Raw genomic sequence first — 15,949 nt, forward strand, 5'->3', positions numbered from 1 at the left:
CTGGGAGGGTAGCCCAGAAGTTTTTCAGGAATGGTTAGTTTGGCATATTACACTTGGAGGCATAAATGGATGTATTGAGCTTGTAGGGGAAAACTCCGTGGTCAATGGACCTGCATAGGTTAGAAGATTGTAAATCAGTTTGCTTTGTTTTCCTTTGAAACAAGTGGCATTTCAGAATCTAGTCTTGATAAGACCAAGATAAAATTTTTTCCCTGAAAATTCCAGTTGATGGTGGGCATGCTGTTATCCTTGATAAATGGAAATTTTAATGTATTACTGCATTATGTGTTTTGGAAATAGTGATTTAGAAATTGTGCTTCACTGGTTTTCAGTCAATTAAGAAATTAAGACCCTTGTAACTTTGTGTGCTGTGTTGAAAAGTATTTTCTTTTTTTTTTTTTAACTTTCCTCTTTCTATAATTTGACTGCAAACAAATCTCTCAGCTATTTCTTTCTCATCAGCTAAAGTGAGCTCCTTGTGTCCTTACTGGCTGGCATATTCTCTGTCCTGTAACCATTTTTGTGGTTCCTGTCTGAACTTTCTGCAATTTACCTCCTCTTGCTATTCTGTTCTGCAGGGCCCTAGCTTAGAAACACAGATGGTGGATGATGAAACTGAGACTACAAGTGAAGAATTGCCTCCTCATCTGCGGGAAGAGCCTCCCGAAGGTACAGTGCTGGCAGTCGATATAAACTCTTTGCAATCAATTGAAGAAAATGTTCTGGCCAAGAAGTCTGATTTATCTGTCTGACTTGAACTTGTATCTGCCTGTTTTTGGGAGGGATGAAGCTTTGTCAGAGCTGACAGTTTAGCCAACCTCCCAGCCAGAGCCCCAAAGCCTTCTTTTGCATTCAAAGGAAGGCTTTACCCACTGAGGTGCAGACACAGTTCTGCATTTTCTTTAACAATACAGCTTCTGATTAAAATTGTCCTGCTTGATCATCCTGTTTCAGGCTTAGGAATAAAATGCTTCCTCTACTGTCTTGTTTGTGATGTTTTGAGTCTTCATTAGGGGAGACTTGCTAAGCAGTCCTCTTTTCTCTCTTTGCCTCTCTCTGCAGCATCCTGCTATTGAAATTGTCCCCAGCAGAGACTTGTCAAAGTTAGGTATTCTAGTGATTTTGTTTCTTTTCACTGTCTCTCTTGGAAACCAGTTTAGCCATCTGAGGAGGAGGCAATGAGATGCTGTCCGTCAGCAGGAGGCTCAAAGATGCAAATTTTAATTAAAAACCTTGTTTGCAATGACATGCCCTGGATTTATAAGGGAACATATTTTTCCCCACTGTGCAAAAGTCATCAGCATTGAATATATGCAGCAAAATAGGTGTTGCTTTCTTTTGAATAGAAGCTGCTAACATTGCTGCAAGTGATAATACATCCTGAGCTTTGTCTTCAGTTCATTGGCTTCTAAAACACAATCACTCATAATCACTGTGGATGGCTTAAACAACTCAGAGAGTGCTGAGATCCTTATTAGCAACTCACTGTTAAAATACCATGACATGACTCTAGGAAACATAAATGTGTTTCATATTTTTCCTTTAAGAGAAAAAGATGCTGATACAGCATTTATACTGGCAGTCATTCTTAAAGGAAATATGAGCCAAGTGGATGGTTTTAGGAAGTTGCTGCTCCCATCTCTTCTTGTTGAGCTTCTGTTGAAGTTTTCTTATTAGGTTGTAATTTCTTGTTCTGTCATTTCATATGCTTTGTGTTAATAATTACAGTATATAGAGGTAAGTGAAAGGTAGGTTTTTTTTTTGCAACTCTTATAAAGCCAGAAAGAAATAAATGTGGATGATATTGTGATTATTATTCTGTAAATACATGGAGGATATAATATTAATATTCACTTCCCCTTTTTTCTTTGTAAGTAATGCCAAGTCAGCATGTAATGACAGTTCATTGAAGTAAGAATTCTGGTCACTAGCTGAAGCTGATGATTACATGAGCCTGGAGACTATATTCTGGAATGTAAAACCATCTTGTCTCATCAGTTTTTCAGGAATAGGCTTAGATTTTGGACTATGGCTTTGACTTGTATAATCAAATTAGGTTTTTTCAATGTTGCTCAGTATTTTTGCAAACTAACTTTAAAAAATGAAAGTAAGTTTTTCTGCCTGCAACCGTGCTGATTTGAGTGACATTGAAATATGTTCGTGTTAATATTCTATGTCTGTGACTTAATGGATGGTCTGGGAGAAGTATGTGGTCTATAAGTGGGATATAACCACTTTGCTGATGTGAGGAAAAAGAACTGTAGCAGTTGAGCTGATATGATTAAGTAGTGATACAGTGGATAAAGTCTGAGCTCAGTGTGTACCTTTTGAATTTACAATTACCTCAAGAGTAGCAAAACAGGAGGGATGTTGAGAGCACAACTGAAGCTAGAGCGTGCTTGGCAGAAAAAGTGGAAAATTTGTCCTGAAGAAGAGCAATCAGGATTATGCTGGATTTATAGCTGACTTTGGATATTGGTGGAGTTGAGTAACAGAAGTGTTCCTTAGAAGTTGCTGTCTACCAACAGAGACCTACCAGAATCACTATAAATAACATGTAGTTTCAGGAACCATTGCAAATAACTCATGAAAAAAAAGAACTCTGAAGTTCTTTGACTTAAATACCGCTCAGAGTACTACCTTAGCTTTGCTGCTCTTCAGATTTCTTGTTTCTTCTGACAGCACTTTCCCAGTTAAATCAGATGCTTTGCCATATGTAAACAACGTTGTTGTGACTACTGCAGTCTTGTTTCCTGGGATCTATGAATTGGAGACCATGTCTGCTTGCCTTCTGGTAATGAGTGCATGAGGGATGGAAGGTTCTCCAGAGTCTCTCTGTCTAGCACGAAACCATTTTTTCCCCAGATTGCATCATAGTAACTTCATTTCCCATCTCACACAGCATATCTATTGCCCTTCGGAAAGGAGGGGAATTGGAAGCTCTTCTTCTATGTACATATTGCAATAAAATAAAAGTTTTCCCTTTGTGGATTGTCGTATTTCTAAACAGTGCTGCACAGTGGCCTTCTACAAATAATGGGACAATCTTACATGTCCATCATATGCATAACTAAATGGAGTCAATGTATATGTGGGTAACAATGGTATGGAATAGCTCTTGGTGCCAAGAGCAGTGTGGCAACCTGGCAGCGCTTGAGGCAAGAGAAATGCCACAACAGAGGCTGGTATCTGTGTGTCACCTGAATCTGATTGTTTTATCTGCTGTTAAATTTAGTTTTTTGTATTTAACTAAGTCAACAGAGTAATGAGTTGAAAGTACAGCTCCTGCCGGATCCCGTGCATGGTATGAGATACGACAAGGGGCTTTTTGCTCGGTGCCGAAGTTGCGTTCCCAGCGCGGCGCTGGGGCGCGGTGCCCGCCGTGAGGGGCGGCAGCGGGGCCGCGCGGGGGCGCTGCAGGCCCGGCCATGGCGCGGCCGGCCCGGCCCGGCCCCTCCAGAGCCGGGAGGGAGCGCCTAACCCCTCCAGAGCCGGGAGGGAGCGCTTGAAGCTGTTAACACCTCTCCCCTAAGCTGCTCTGTGGTGTCACAAGGGAAGCTCCCACTCTCTGCCACAAGAAGGCTGTTTATGTCCTAACGATACTTTACCTCTTGACATCGTGATCCATCTGCCAAATTTACGGTGTCTTTTCATTCTCCCTTCATCTTTAGTATCTCTATGATCCTTGTGGCATACTTTTTTTTATCCCCTCATTTGAAAGGCAGGCACAGAGGACAGTAGCAATTAGCACCTGGAGTGCTGGTGTGCTGAGCACTTCCCGGAGCAGGCTGTGCAGGGCAGGTTTGCCATCAGCAGCCGGTGAAGGGCAGTGGGCTCTGCAGAGGAGCGCACTGCTCTGAATGCTATGAACCGCTTCCTTCTTTGCAAGAAATTCAGCGTGGCTTATCTGGGCTGCCACACGTCTGAGCTACTTTCATATAGATTTTGTGTGATCTTGAATGTTAAATGGAAGTGTGATTGCAGTGAGAGAACTAGATTTAGTTACTCAAGTACAGCAACACCTTGCTGTATTTGTTGCGTCTTTATTCTCCACTTCAGAGTTCTGTTGGTGATCATTTAATACAGTGCAGTGTTAATTGATATAATCACTTTTCTCTCCTTTTCCATTGAATTAATCAAGAAAAGTGATAGCAATGAAATCTGGTGGTGATTAAATCTTCTGTGACGTTCTCCATTAGGAAATGTCTGTACCTTCTTTGCTGCATATAACTCCCATTTATTACACTAATTTTTGTGGGAAAAGTAGTTTTACTCTGTCAAACTGCTAAAAACTATGCATTTCAAGAGTGTCTATTTTGTTGATACTGGGGCATGGCTGTAGTTTGCTTTGGCCATGCATTACTGAGTATACTAAAGCTCATTTCAAGGCGGTATGGTCTAGTTGCAAAGCTATGCCATTGGTTAACAGTGATAGTCCCTCTTGGGAGTTTACAAACCAGTGCTTTCTTCCATGGCCTTTAAGCATGAAGATTTTATCAGCCAATCTACTATGATCAGTTTGGCAATAAGCCTGAGTCTTGTGTCTGAACCGTCTGCTACCTCTTCTGTAGTTTTCAGACCCAGCAGAGATGTTCCTTCTTTGTTGCAGACAGATTGGCCCTTGTGGAGTAAAGTTTTATTAAAAGCAATGGGTCTTAGCAGCTCCGCAGTATATAACAGATCTTGGGAAATTTCCTTTCCAAATAACTGTGGTGTTCTTAATTCAAATTGTTTTACACTTGCTGTGGGTAAAGAATACACAGCGATAGTTACTGTAAATCAGATGATTTGCAAGAGTTTAGAACACAGTATCTTGTGTGAGCCTTATAATCTGCCTCCATGGAGGCATGTAGCTTTTGCTGTTTTATATCTTCTGCAGGATAAATATATATTGCATACTTCTGTAGGAAGCTTTAGGACTCCTTATCCACAGTTTGAGAATCTCCAGTCCAAAGAATCTGGAAGTTTTGTGTATTGCTCATTCAGGATTGAGTTTTGATGCCAGCATTTTACCTAGATCTGTATGGATCTAACTAAAATAAAATACAGTTGTGTTTCTGTTGAGGTACTGCCATCCATTTGAAATGTCTGAAATTAATTAAACTGTTAACTTTATGTTGGTGTATTCACTTGTAAGAACATGACAGTTTATTGAAACCAGCAGAAGCCAGAGGAACATGCCTTTTCAGGGATCTCATCTGTGATGAGACTTTCAGTTGAAGTCTGTGATACGGGTGTTTAATTTCAAAAAGGTATGTGCCTATAAACAGATCCAGTTTTGATGAATGGGTGTCACTTTTCCAATTATTGTTGGGCCAAATGTCTGCTGCAACAATTGCCATACCAAGATTTAAGTGATGCAAACTTTATCTGTACTGTTTTGCATTTTCTTATTGCATGTAATATTTAGTATGTCTCCCAACTGCCGATATCCAAAGAACCTCAAAGAAATGACCTTGGAAAATGAGGCAGTTAATAGCAGTTCAATTTCCTTTCAGGACCCAGCTTTCTGCTAGATTCTGTTACCTTTTCTGGTGTAATGTAACTTAACAAAGTTACTTTGTTACACTAAGCATGCAGTAAGCACAGCACTTAGTGTCTTGTAATACATGCTTAGGTAAGTCTGTGTGTGTATGTAGTCTGCCAGACCAGTATCTCGAAGTTCTGTGAAGCTGGCAGATGCAAAGCTGTGGTATCTGCTAAGCCCTCCTCTGCTTTCCTGAGTCAAACCACTCTCTTCGTGTGCTGCCTCATAATGTCCCACAGTCAAATCCTTCTATAGAGGACATCTTTAAATGATCTGCTTTTTTTGTCTAATTGCTGGTCAGCCTGGATTGACCACTGCAGTTCTGTGGTCATGTAACAAAAGCAAGAGACTGGGTAAAGGGCCAGCTATAATCTATCCCAGCAGTGTGGCCTGGCAGCCAGGAGGGCCAGCAGTGCCCTGGGGTGCATCAGGGACAGCATCACCAACCAGGCAAGGGAGGGGATTGTCCCACTCTGCTCTGGCACAACCCAAATCCTGTGTGCAGTTTTGGGCGCCACAATATAAGAAAGACATTTAACTATTACAGTGTCCAAAGGAGGGCCATGAGAATGGTGAAGGGCTTGGAGGGGAGCCGTATGAGGAGAGGCTGAGGTCACTGGGTGCCTTCAGCCTGGAGAAGAGAAGACTGAGGGGAGATGTCATCGCAGGTTGCAACTCATTGTGAGGGGAAGAGGAGGGGCAGACACTGAGTCAGGGGAAATTTGCATTGAGTATGGAAAAGGTGCTTCCCCCAGAGCGTGGCTGGGCACTGGAACAGGCTCCCCAGAGAACTGGTCCCAGCACCAAGCCTGACAGAGTTCAAGAAGTGTCTGAGCAGTGCTCTCAGGCACATGGTGTGATTCTTGGGGTTGTCCTGTGCAGGGCCAGGAGTTGGACTTTGATCCTTTGTGTCCCTTCCAACTCAAGATATTCCATGATTCTTAACTCTACTGTTGACTTAGTCTGTAGTCAAGTAGTTTGGCCTTCCTTAAACCACAGTGTTATTTGTGTATGAAACAGAAAGAACATTTATAAATGAGGATGGTGATAAAGCAAACTAAGTTTTTGGGCTTTTTTAGGTGGAAGATACTTGAAAATTGAATCAGAAATTGTGATCATAATATAAAAATAATACAACACTTTGCCTGATACATAACTTGTCCATTTTTCTCTTTTTTTTCTTTTTTTTTTGGTCTTTTTGAGTCCTCAAAAAGTTGATTGGACTTGTCAGATAACCTTAAATAGAAAGGTAGGTTTCTTAAAAAGCAGAAAAAGAAATTAGCAGTGAGGCTGTCTGTTCTTTGGAACTGGGACTTTATGTACCTGGCGTGTTCTCTCATCTGTAAAAGCATTTCCTGAGCTACTTCTGTAAATGCCCTGAGGCTGAAGAACAACGTTTCAGTATCATCTGTCTCTAAGGCACGATTCCTTGCAGCCCTGCTCTTCTGTTGGCCAAACCAGTTCTTGTTTCTGCAAAAGAAATGACCTGTAGTGTCAGCTCAGTCTTGTGCACAAAGTCTGGCTTAGTATTTCTGTTAGATTATAAAATGCTTTCATATCCATCAAAAGTTCTAATGTGTTTCTATTAAATTTATCATCATAGTTTTAGTAAAACTGGGGCTCTTCTTTAAGTTCTCCATTGGCTATATTTGCTTACTCATGCTTTATTTAATTTAGTGCTCTGGGGGAGATTGACAATCTGAAATGTAATTAATAAATAGTTCAATAAAAGTGTACCCCTTTCTCCCTCTCTCAGCCCCCACCCATCTGTATTCCTGTTGGTGTATGCTTGTTGCTGACAACAGGCATCTTCCATTCAGTAGCTGTTACATTGTCTTCTAGAAACAGCATGAAAGCTATTTAAATTGTTTTTATTCCACTTCTCCCTATGTCCTATTCTTTCCTCACCACTATTTTCATATGATTTAATGAGAGGTTCCTTTGACAGCTCAGCATCCCTTTTTCCTAGCCTACTCCATGCCCTGCAAATCATTCTGTCACTAAGTGTTGTATGTGTGCACAGCATATGCTGTTAAGGGCAGCATAAATAGCTTCCAAGTGCCTGGTGGATTGCAGAAGAAAGGTTCTCATAATTTCAGTGTGGGAAACCTCTTATCAGTGGATCTTGTTAATACAATGATGTTGTGAAGTGTGTGAGTAGCCATCTGGCTTTCCCTGAGGGTCTTTGCCCATAGCATGGGGCAACTGTAGTTTTACCATTTGCCTGAGGACAGTAGCTGTAAGAAAAGTGTGAGATCCAAATGAAAAGATACTTTAGTGTGAAAGGTCAGTGGGAAGCCTCTGTCAGAAGATACATCTTGGTCAATTATAAGTGAATGTGGTTTTTTCTAGCAATAGAGGTTTGTACTGTCTATCTTATTACCTGGCTGAAGTGGCAGACGTTTGTCACTGTTTTGATACTAGTTAGAGATATATGAAATGATATAAAAGAATATGTTCTTTTACTATGTATTTTTTATTTAGGGGGGCAAATACATTAACATAAAGATGCAGACAATTGTTCTTAAATAAATGTGGTTTAACTTGAGTCAGCATCCAAGGCCCACACAGCTGCTCGCTCACTTGCTCACTCACTAACTCACTCATCCATTAGTGGGCTTGCAGAGGGAATCAGAGGATAAAAGTTAGAAAACTCATGTGTTGAGATAAAGACAGTTTAATAGGGAAAACAAAAGCTGTGCATGCTAGCAAAGCAAAAAAAGGAATTAATTTACTGCTTGCCATGGGCAGACAGATGCTCACCCATCCCCAGGAGAGCAGGGCCTTGGGAACACAATCATCACTCCAAACATCCCCCACTTCCTTCTTCTTCCCCGCGTTTTATATGCTGAGCACGATGCCATATGGTCTGGAACATCCCTTTGGTCCACTGGGGTCCCCTCTCCTGACTGTGTCCTCTCAACATGCACCCCCAGTCCCCTCACCACTGTGGCAGTATGAAAACCAGAAAATACTTTGGCTTTTCTGTGTAAGCCCTGCTCAGCAGTAACAAAAACACGTCTATATTATCATCACGGTGTTCAGCACAAATCCAGAACATAGCCCCATATCAGCTGCTGTGAAGAAAATTAACTCTACCCCAGCCAAAAGCAGCACAATCAATCTTTCAGGCTTGCAGTTATCAGTCCTGTTTGAAAGATGAAAAAGGAAGCAGTTCCTGCTTGTTCCTAATGGACTAAAAAAAGAGTCAACTAAGTCTCGCTTTTACATATAGCTACAGTCTGAAGTACTAAATAAGAATGAGCAATGCAGTAAATCCAGGTCAGGAGTGAAATTGAATCAATATATCAGTGTGTTAACAATGATGATATCTTGAACTGCTAAACTATCAGAGTATTAAAGCAGGCAATTAAATCATAAGGTCGGTACATGAGGCTGTTAATTCTGCCTCAGAACCGAGTGAAATGCCCAGTTAACATTTCATAAACATCTGTAGTCTCAGCCTGGCTGCCTGCCTTGATTTCAGCTGTTTGTGAACAATTTGAACCACTACTTTGATTACCAGTATGATTGCACAATTGCATCAATCTGACCTCTTCTGGACTCATCATTTCGGATCACAAAAACCAATCTGATTCCAAGGAATAGTTTTTTTTCAAGGCTGTTTATGAGCTTATGAATGAGACGTAAAGTGAGTGGTTTTGTGTAGTTTGCTCACCCTCTAGGATAATATTCTAGGAGAAAATAATCTAATTTGAAACTGGGTGGAATTCTAGAGCAATTGTTACAGAAAATGGTCTTGCCCTAGTATGGGCATGTGTAATTCTATCTCTTCTTTATTTTCTGAACACACTGAAGACCAATGCATGTTCCTTATTAATGTTTTGGATTATTCAACTGTTGTGATACATTTCTTTGGTATATTATGGGAAATCTGTCCTCTTTCTATCTCTCTGATAGTTGTGTGGTGAGAGAATTTATCTAAGGCTACGTTTTGTCTCCTTTGTTATGCCCGCTCTCTACCAGTAACATATATTACTGGTTTCAAGTTTTGCCCAAAGTATGTAATATTCAGTAGGAAATACCTGTTCTAAAATGTTTAGGTAGCTTTATATTTTTGGATCTTGTATTATGAAAAATGAATGTATTTTTTTAGTTAGCATCCAAAAGGAAGTAAGTATTCTTTATATAAAATATTACATCTATTTTGCAAATAATGCTAAAAATTTGGCCATGATATTTCTGTGAGTTGTGAGAGGATCTTAGCATATGGGATTGTTAAATGATAGTACTGGAATATTGTTACAGTTGAAAGAACAGATTTATAGTATTGAACTATGGCTTTATTTCTTAGCAAATGAGATCTCATTTTTGGAGTTAGGCATTCACCTAATGAATACCAGTTCATCCACTTAAGATTATAAGGAATGGGTAATGTTATTGACCTCTACTGTTTTTACCTTTCCAAAAATTAAATTTTACTGTAAAGGTATAATCAAAATAGCAAAGGTTCTGTCCTGTGCAAAAGTTCAAAGACAAAACTGGTGTTTGTTTCTTTCACCTTTCCCCATCCTCCCAAATTCTCTGGAGATTTGTGTGTGGTAGTGATGTGTTCTGGGGTTTTTGGGTGGGTTGGGTTTTTTTTTATTAGTTCATTTTCCCCTAAAAAGGGGAAAGGTTTCCCCTGTACCTCTTGGATACAGAAGTGGGATAATTCTAGTTAGTTACATGAACTCATCCTCTTTGGCTGGACCAGCTGTTCGTGTCTAGTACTGGAAAGTGTGATTTTGCAAAAGACCCAGTGCCTCCCACTCACCCTACAAGAGCCAAAGAACAAACCTCTAAGATTTAATTGCTAGTACAATATGTTAAAGTTAGGGCTCACTTTGGGAAATGCAAATTGAGACTCCAAGTTTGGTTTAGTGTTTTTATAGCTTGAGAATGTTACTGTTGTTGCAGTATTTTGTTCCTAGCATCTTGAGAGTTGTTTTTTTTTTCTCTCTAAATATTAGACTTAATTGAGCAGGGAAGTGGGTAAATTCTTCCAGTCTATGGATCTTGTACTTTTACATTGAAAAAGGATAAAAACCCCCACATTTACTAAGCTTGGTTTTTGTCTAAGAATCTACTTTACATTATATAGAGAAATCTGTTTTCTGTGATATCTGGAGTTGTTTAAAAGTTTGTGACTACCTGAACGCAGCTCTAATTAAACAACAGTTTGGTCGCTGGTTTAAGCTTAACATGTGCTCACGCAGCTCCTGAAAGAGAGATTCTGCATTCAGCTCTGGCTGCGGGTTACCAGATTCACCCCGCTGCATGGCCACGTGTGCTTGGGTGCCAGCACAAAAGCTGCTGAGTGCCCATGGAGGCATAATGCCTCTGTCTGGAGTGGGTGTAACTGGAGCGAGTGAACCTTCACATCATTGCCACGATCAGAGACTGAAGGATGGCTTGTCCAGCTGAGTAGTACCTGCAGTGTGCCTGTGAGCTTGTGTGGAGCGCAAGGACAGGCTTGGGCTCCTGTGCGTGCTGCAGAGCTCGCCTGCCTTCCCCCTTGTTCTAGCGAGGAAGAGATGCAGCTGCAGGCATCGCTTAAAACCTCTTTTGTGATAGCATACAAGAGGTCAGCTCTTGACGTTCGTGTTTCTAGCAACTTCAGTCTGTAGCACAGTGATTAAGATAGTGAGGAAAGCAGAGGGATCTTGGCTTTTACTCGTCCTGGGTCTGATCCAAGTAGCATTAATATGACATGAGACGTTTTGTTGGTATTTGATTAACTGGGAGGCTTGTTCTTGTTTTGTGTGACACATTGTAAGTTAACCACCCGGCATGCCGACATGTGCGATTAAAAACAAACACTTAAAACTAAATTGAGGAGCCGGCTGCCAAGCGTGCCGCAGGGAGGGGCTGGCGCAGCCTGCCCTGCACGGCTCCCCTGGGACAGGCTTCGCCCGCTGCTCTCCTGGGCTTGCGTCGGCACCTTCCCGGGTCACTGCTGTATTGCCGATGCTTGTTCCAAAACATTTAATTCAGCTGTTTTACGCAGTTAAAACACCCCCGACGAAATGTGGGAACGGCAAATGGCAACTTAGAGCCGCGTTGCTCCCGCAGCCGCCGCTCGGTGACGGCCGCTGTGTTTGCGGGCAGCGCCGTGTCTCTGGGCGCGGAGCGGGAATGCCCGGGCGGCCGCGGGCCCCGGCTCTGCCCGGCGCTCCCCGGCTTTCCCCGGTACCGCCCGGCGCTCCCCGGCGCTGCCCGGTACCGCCCGGCAGGGGGCTGCCGAGGGCCGCCCGCCCGCCCCGGGCCCGGCGGCAGCCGCGGCGCTGCCGCTTTTATCCCTTCGCGCGATTGCACTTGCGGGTTTCCTCAGCTAAAATTCCGGGACAGCAAGAATGGGTCTGGGCTTATTTTATAATTGACTGAGAATTTAAAAAATAAATCTTGGAGTGTTAACAAAGCTTCTTTTCCTTTGTCGTTGCCTTTTTAATTACAAGAGTTTTAACCTCCCTTCCTTGTTAGGGTCCTTGCTGTAGAAACAATTCCTCGTTTCTCAGTCAGCAGCAGGGTGTTTTTAAAGGTAGTGTTACCCAGACAGGGAGCTGGGTTTGTGGGTGCTAAGCGTCCAAAGGAGTGAAAGCCATGGCATGCACAGTAGCTGTTGAAGTCTTGCTAACCTTTGGCTTTATTTTCAGACCTGAAATCCGCTTTCACAGTGTTAATGAGAAACCTTCTGCTGATTCAGTGGGCACTTTCAATTCCCCTTAAAGCAAAACGTGCCCTCTGACCTGTGCACAGATGTGCAGTGCCTGTGAAAACTCACAAATCCTCTTGAGTGGAAGTGCTGACCTTAATAATCACCACGATTATGTGGTGTCGGGTGGCCTGGGAGAGCCCCGTTAGCGCCTCCTGAAGGGACCGTGCTGGGAGAGGGGCGGGAAGGAGGGCACTCCTTCACCTGCCAGGGTGCGGGGCTGCGGCTGCTTCAGCACACGGCTCCTGTGGCTGTGGCAGGGCTGTTCTTGTCAGCTGAAAGCTTTTCTTCCAGGCTGTGTGTAGAATTGTTCCTGAAGTAAAGTAGTTCCTTAATTGATTATTGACTCTGTTAGAAAGTATTTTGGTGAAGGACTAAGCAGACCTTATATAAAGCTATCTTCTGCAATATCAGTATCTGCTTCCTTTTCATTTGAGGTAAATACCAGGGGAAAAAATACCTTTAAATGTACCTGCTAATTCCCAAGTTGAGATTTTAAGAGTTTTGTGTATAATGATTTTTTTTCCCCAGAGGAACAAATTTTATGCTTGCAGATCAAGGACTGACTAGATTAGAGGGAAAACAGCAGCAGCAAGTGAACTGCTGGGAGAGGACACACACACACACACACACACATACACACTTTCCTGCTGCTGTCATGAATTACAGCCAAGACCAGAAATCTGTAAAGACACTTAGTGTGGAGCAAATAAGAGTGTTTCCAAATAGTTGGAGTCTCCATGACATACCAGTAGTTCTTTTAAATGTTCTGTGAATTTATAGTAGCTTCTGGCTAAAAACTATTTTCGGAGTACTAAAGCAGAGTGTTTTTTCACCTGACTTCTTCCTGCAGCACAAAAAAACTGCGGACTTCAGATGGAGATAAGGAGGTTTTGCAAGGACAGCTTGGAAAAAATATTCTGACAGCCTCTCAGAAGGACATAGTTGGAGTCCATTAGTAGTCATAGGTTTGATTTGAGATCATGAGAAAGCTTTTAGTTCAGAGAAGCCAACCATTCCCTGCCCTCACTTTGTCCTGAACAAGCTCTTGTTCTCAGATGTTCACTTGAGCTACATTGCTTCTCTCTGCCACGCTGGAAAATGGAACTGTGAGTAATGAGTTGACAGCAAAGCAAATCTTCAACCTTTCTTGGAGTACCTAGCATATTTTTGGGCCACTACAACTGATAAATAGGGAAAGGGTAGTCTTTGAATTGCACAGCAACTTTTAACTGTAGATTTAGCTCTTGTTGCTAAAACTTGTTAGAATTTTTCTTTCAGATGTCCAGACCTTCAGATTTTGAAATCAATCTCTTGTGGAGCAACTAGAAGTTTCACAGCCTTTAAAGGGTGGGTTTGAGGGCTGTAAGCCTCACCCCATGTATTTTCCATTTCTGAGTGCTGAGTTTGGAATGGACACTATTTGAGCTTAAAGCTGTCTTTATTGTTACAGGCAGGGCAAGATATCCTACTTTGCTAGAGAAAACAATGTGATGTTAAAAACTAAAGCAATAAATACGTACACAGCTGAGTGACTTTAGGACAAGGAGGGAGGAAGTACAGGAAGGGAAGAAGGAGGAAAGTAAACTGACTCTGGTGAAGGTCTTGATGAGAACATAATAATCTTAAATGAGATTTGTCCCCAGCAGACATTGAAGACATCCTGACCTTTTTTACCTCTGATTTATTCATCATGGGAATGGATTTTGTACCTCATCCACTCTGTGACTGATGGGCAGGAGTAATTTCTCTCTCAATACAGAAGAGTACACTGTGGCAAACTCCATTTCCCACACTGACAGGAGCAGAATGCCATCAGCCACAGAGTTGGCTTAAGAAATATTTTCCTTTTCAGTCTTGCACAGTTAATGTGTGCCTAATATATGTGTAATGGTAGGATGGGGGAAAGGCTACTGAATTGCATGAAAGTTGAGTCATGAATTTCCTCTGCTATCTGAGATCTTCTCAGATCATAAGTAAAAGGAGTATCTATGGCTTTACTTGAAAGAATTCAAAGAAGATGGAAAAAAAAATCAGTGAAGAAAATTTCACACACACCCCCAATCCAACTCATTCTCTTTCTCCTGTAACATAATTTTATGAATCTTTGCTTGCAAATACTCTCCTTGTGTCTGTAGATTCTTTAATCACTGTGATTTCCATATCCTAAATTTGCTTTGCATTACTGTCTTGTCATGTGGATATCATTGAAAGTAGTAGTGGTCAGCCCTTTAGAAGGGACCGTTATATATTTTGTTTCAAAATACTACAGGCAGATCATTCTTCACTGCTTTTTCTTGTGGGTCACATTGGGGCAAGAGTGGGAAATACAAGAAATGAGATGGCAAGATAATAACCTGTCAATCAATACCTGCTAAGTGTCTTTGGAGAGGCAGTAAAATATATTCAGGAGCCCAGCCAGCATGTCATTGAAACACAGAGAATACTGTGGGGCAGAAACCTGCAGGACTTAGGGGTTTTTAAAAAGGTTTGCACAGCTGGGCAGCAAGTAGTTTCTCTGATATGTTTGGAGTTCTGTTGCTGGCTGATTTCGGACTTGCTTGGAATCTCAGCTTCTTCATTCAGAATTCTTTAAAACTTCTGAATGAAATGTAAAGCAGGTGTAAAACTGTTGCACAAAACCTGTGGTATCTGAGGAAGTTAGCATGCTTTTTCTGGAAGGTTCTTGAAGTAGAGGCATGTTTATAGTGATTTAAGAAATTGAAATGAATACTAGGTTGATATTTTTTCCCCTTAATCTTTTTCCAGGCTTACTCTGGTCTGGTTGGTTGTAGAGGACACTTAAATGAACTAACTTAAGTCACAGTAGGGACAAACAGGTCAAATAGTCAGCTTGAAACAAAATCTTCGTGTTACCTTCCTCGCTTCTAGGGATTTTTCTCTAATGACACATGCATTGAATGTAACACTAGTAGTCTCTGAAAAAGACTGATCTTATTCTCTTTATCTCAGCAAATCAAAGCTTGTAGCATGTTAATTTCACAGGACCCTCTAAGTCTCAGCTGCATCTTCTGAGGCTGACTGCTCCTTATCAATGTCTGCTGTGCTATTATTAAAAATAGAAAACTTTTCCATACTAGGAAATGAATATGGAAATGCCATCAAGCACACTGGACTTCATACTGAAATTAATGGAGGTCACGTGTAATTTTTTTTCTTTTTTTTTGTAATTCATCTATAATTATAAGGGAGCTTCCTTTTATCTGTCTAAATAAGCCTTTGCAGAATATGAAAATTCTACCACTGAATTTTGCACTTGCCTATTACATGATAAACAGTGCCTTGGTATTTGACAGCTGCATGATAAAAGCCTTGGTATTTGCAGAAGAATGAGGATGCTTGCCAGGATAGGATGATTTAATTTCTTCACACTCTTTGCTGCTACTGGACATCTGACTTTTTTCCCCCTTTTACCTTTAGTGATTCTTTCCCTCTTTCACTTTGAAAAGATAATCCACCACTGCCTCTTTGTTTTCATGGCTGTTTGCTGACCTTTAACAAGCTGTGTAAGCTTTCAGCCAGGTTGTAGGATTGGTACACTTTTTAACAAATAAGGAAGTTACCGAGCTGGTAAATGTTCCAATAGCAGTGAAGCTTTTTTAATTGTGTAGATCCCAAAAAGAATGGCTCTAAAGGGACAAAAGGGATAACCATTACAGAAATGTCCTTTCCCAAAGAATTGTTAC

At 41.5% G+C, this 15,949-nt stretch overlaps 1 protein-coding gene across 3 annotated transcripts in view; it reads left to right on the top strand.

The window, feature by feature from the left end:
- LOC135303213 (transmembrane protein 263-like) overlaps nt 1–15,949 on the top strand; it is a 231,183-nt gene that overhangs the window by 41,724 nt on the left and 173,510 nt on the right. For all 3 annotated transcript variants that reach the window (XM_064424703.1, XM_064424702.1, XM_064424704.1), the window contains exon 2: nt 579–669. In XM_064424703.1, the coding sequence (XP_064280773.1) occupies nt 600–669 (70 nt within the window). In that variant the 5' untranslated portion in view covers nt 579–599. The remainder of the gene's footprint in view (nt 1–578; nt 670–15,949) is intronic.

Source organism: Passer domesticus, chromosome 6 (assembly GCF_036417665.1).
Source record: "Passer domesticus isolate bPasDom1 chromosome 6, bPasDom1.hap1, whole genome shotgun sequence".
Taxonomy (NCBI): Eukaryota; Metazoa; Chordata; class Aves; order Passeriformes; family Passeridae; genus Passer; species Passer domesticus.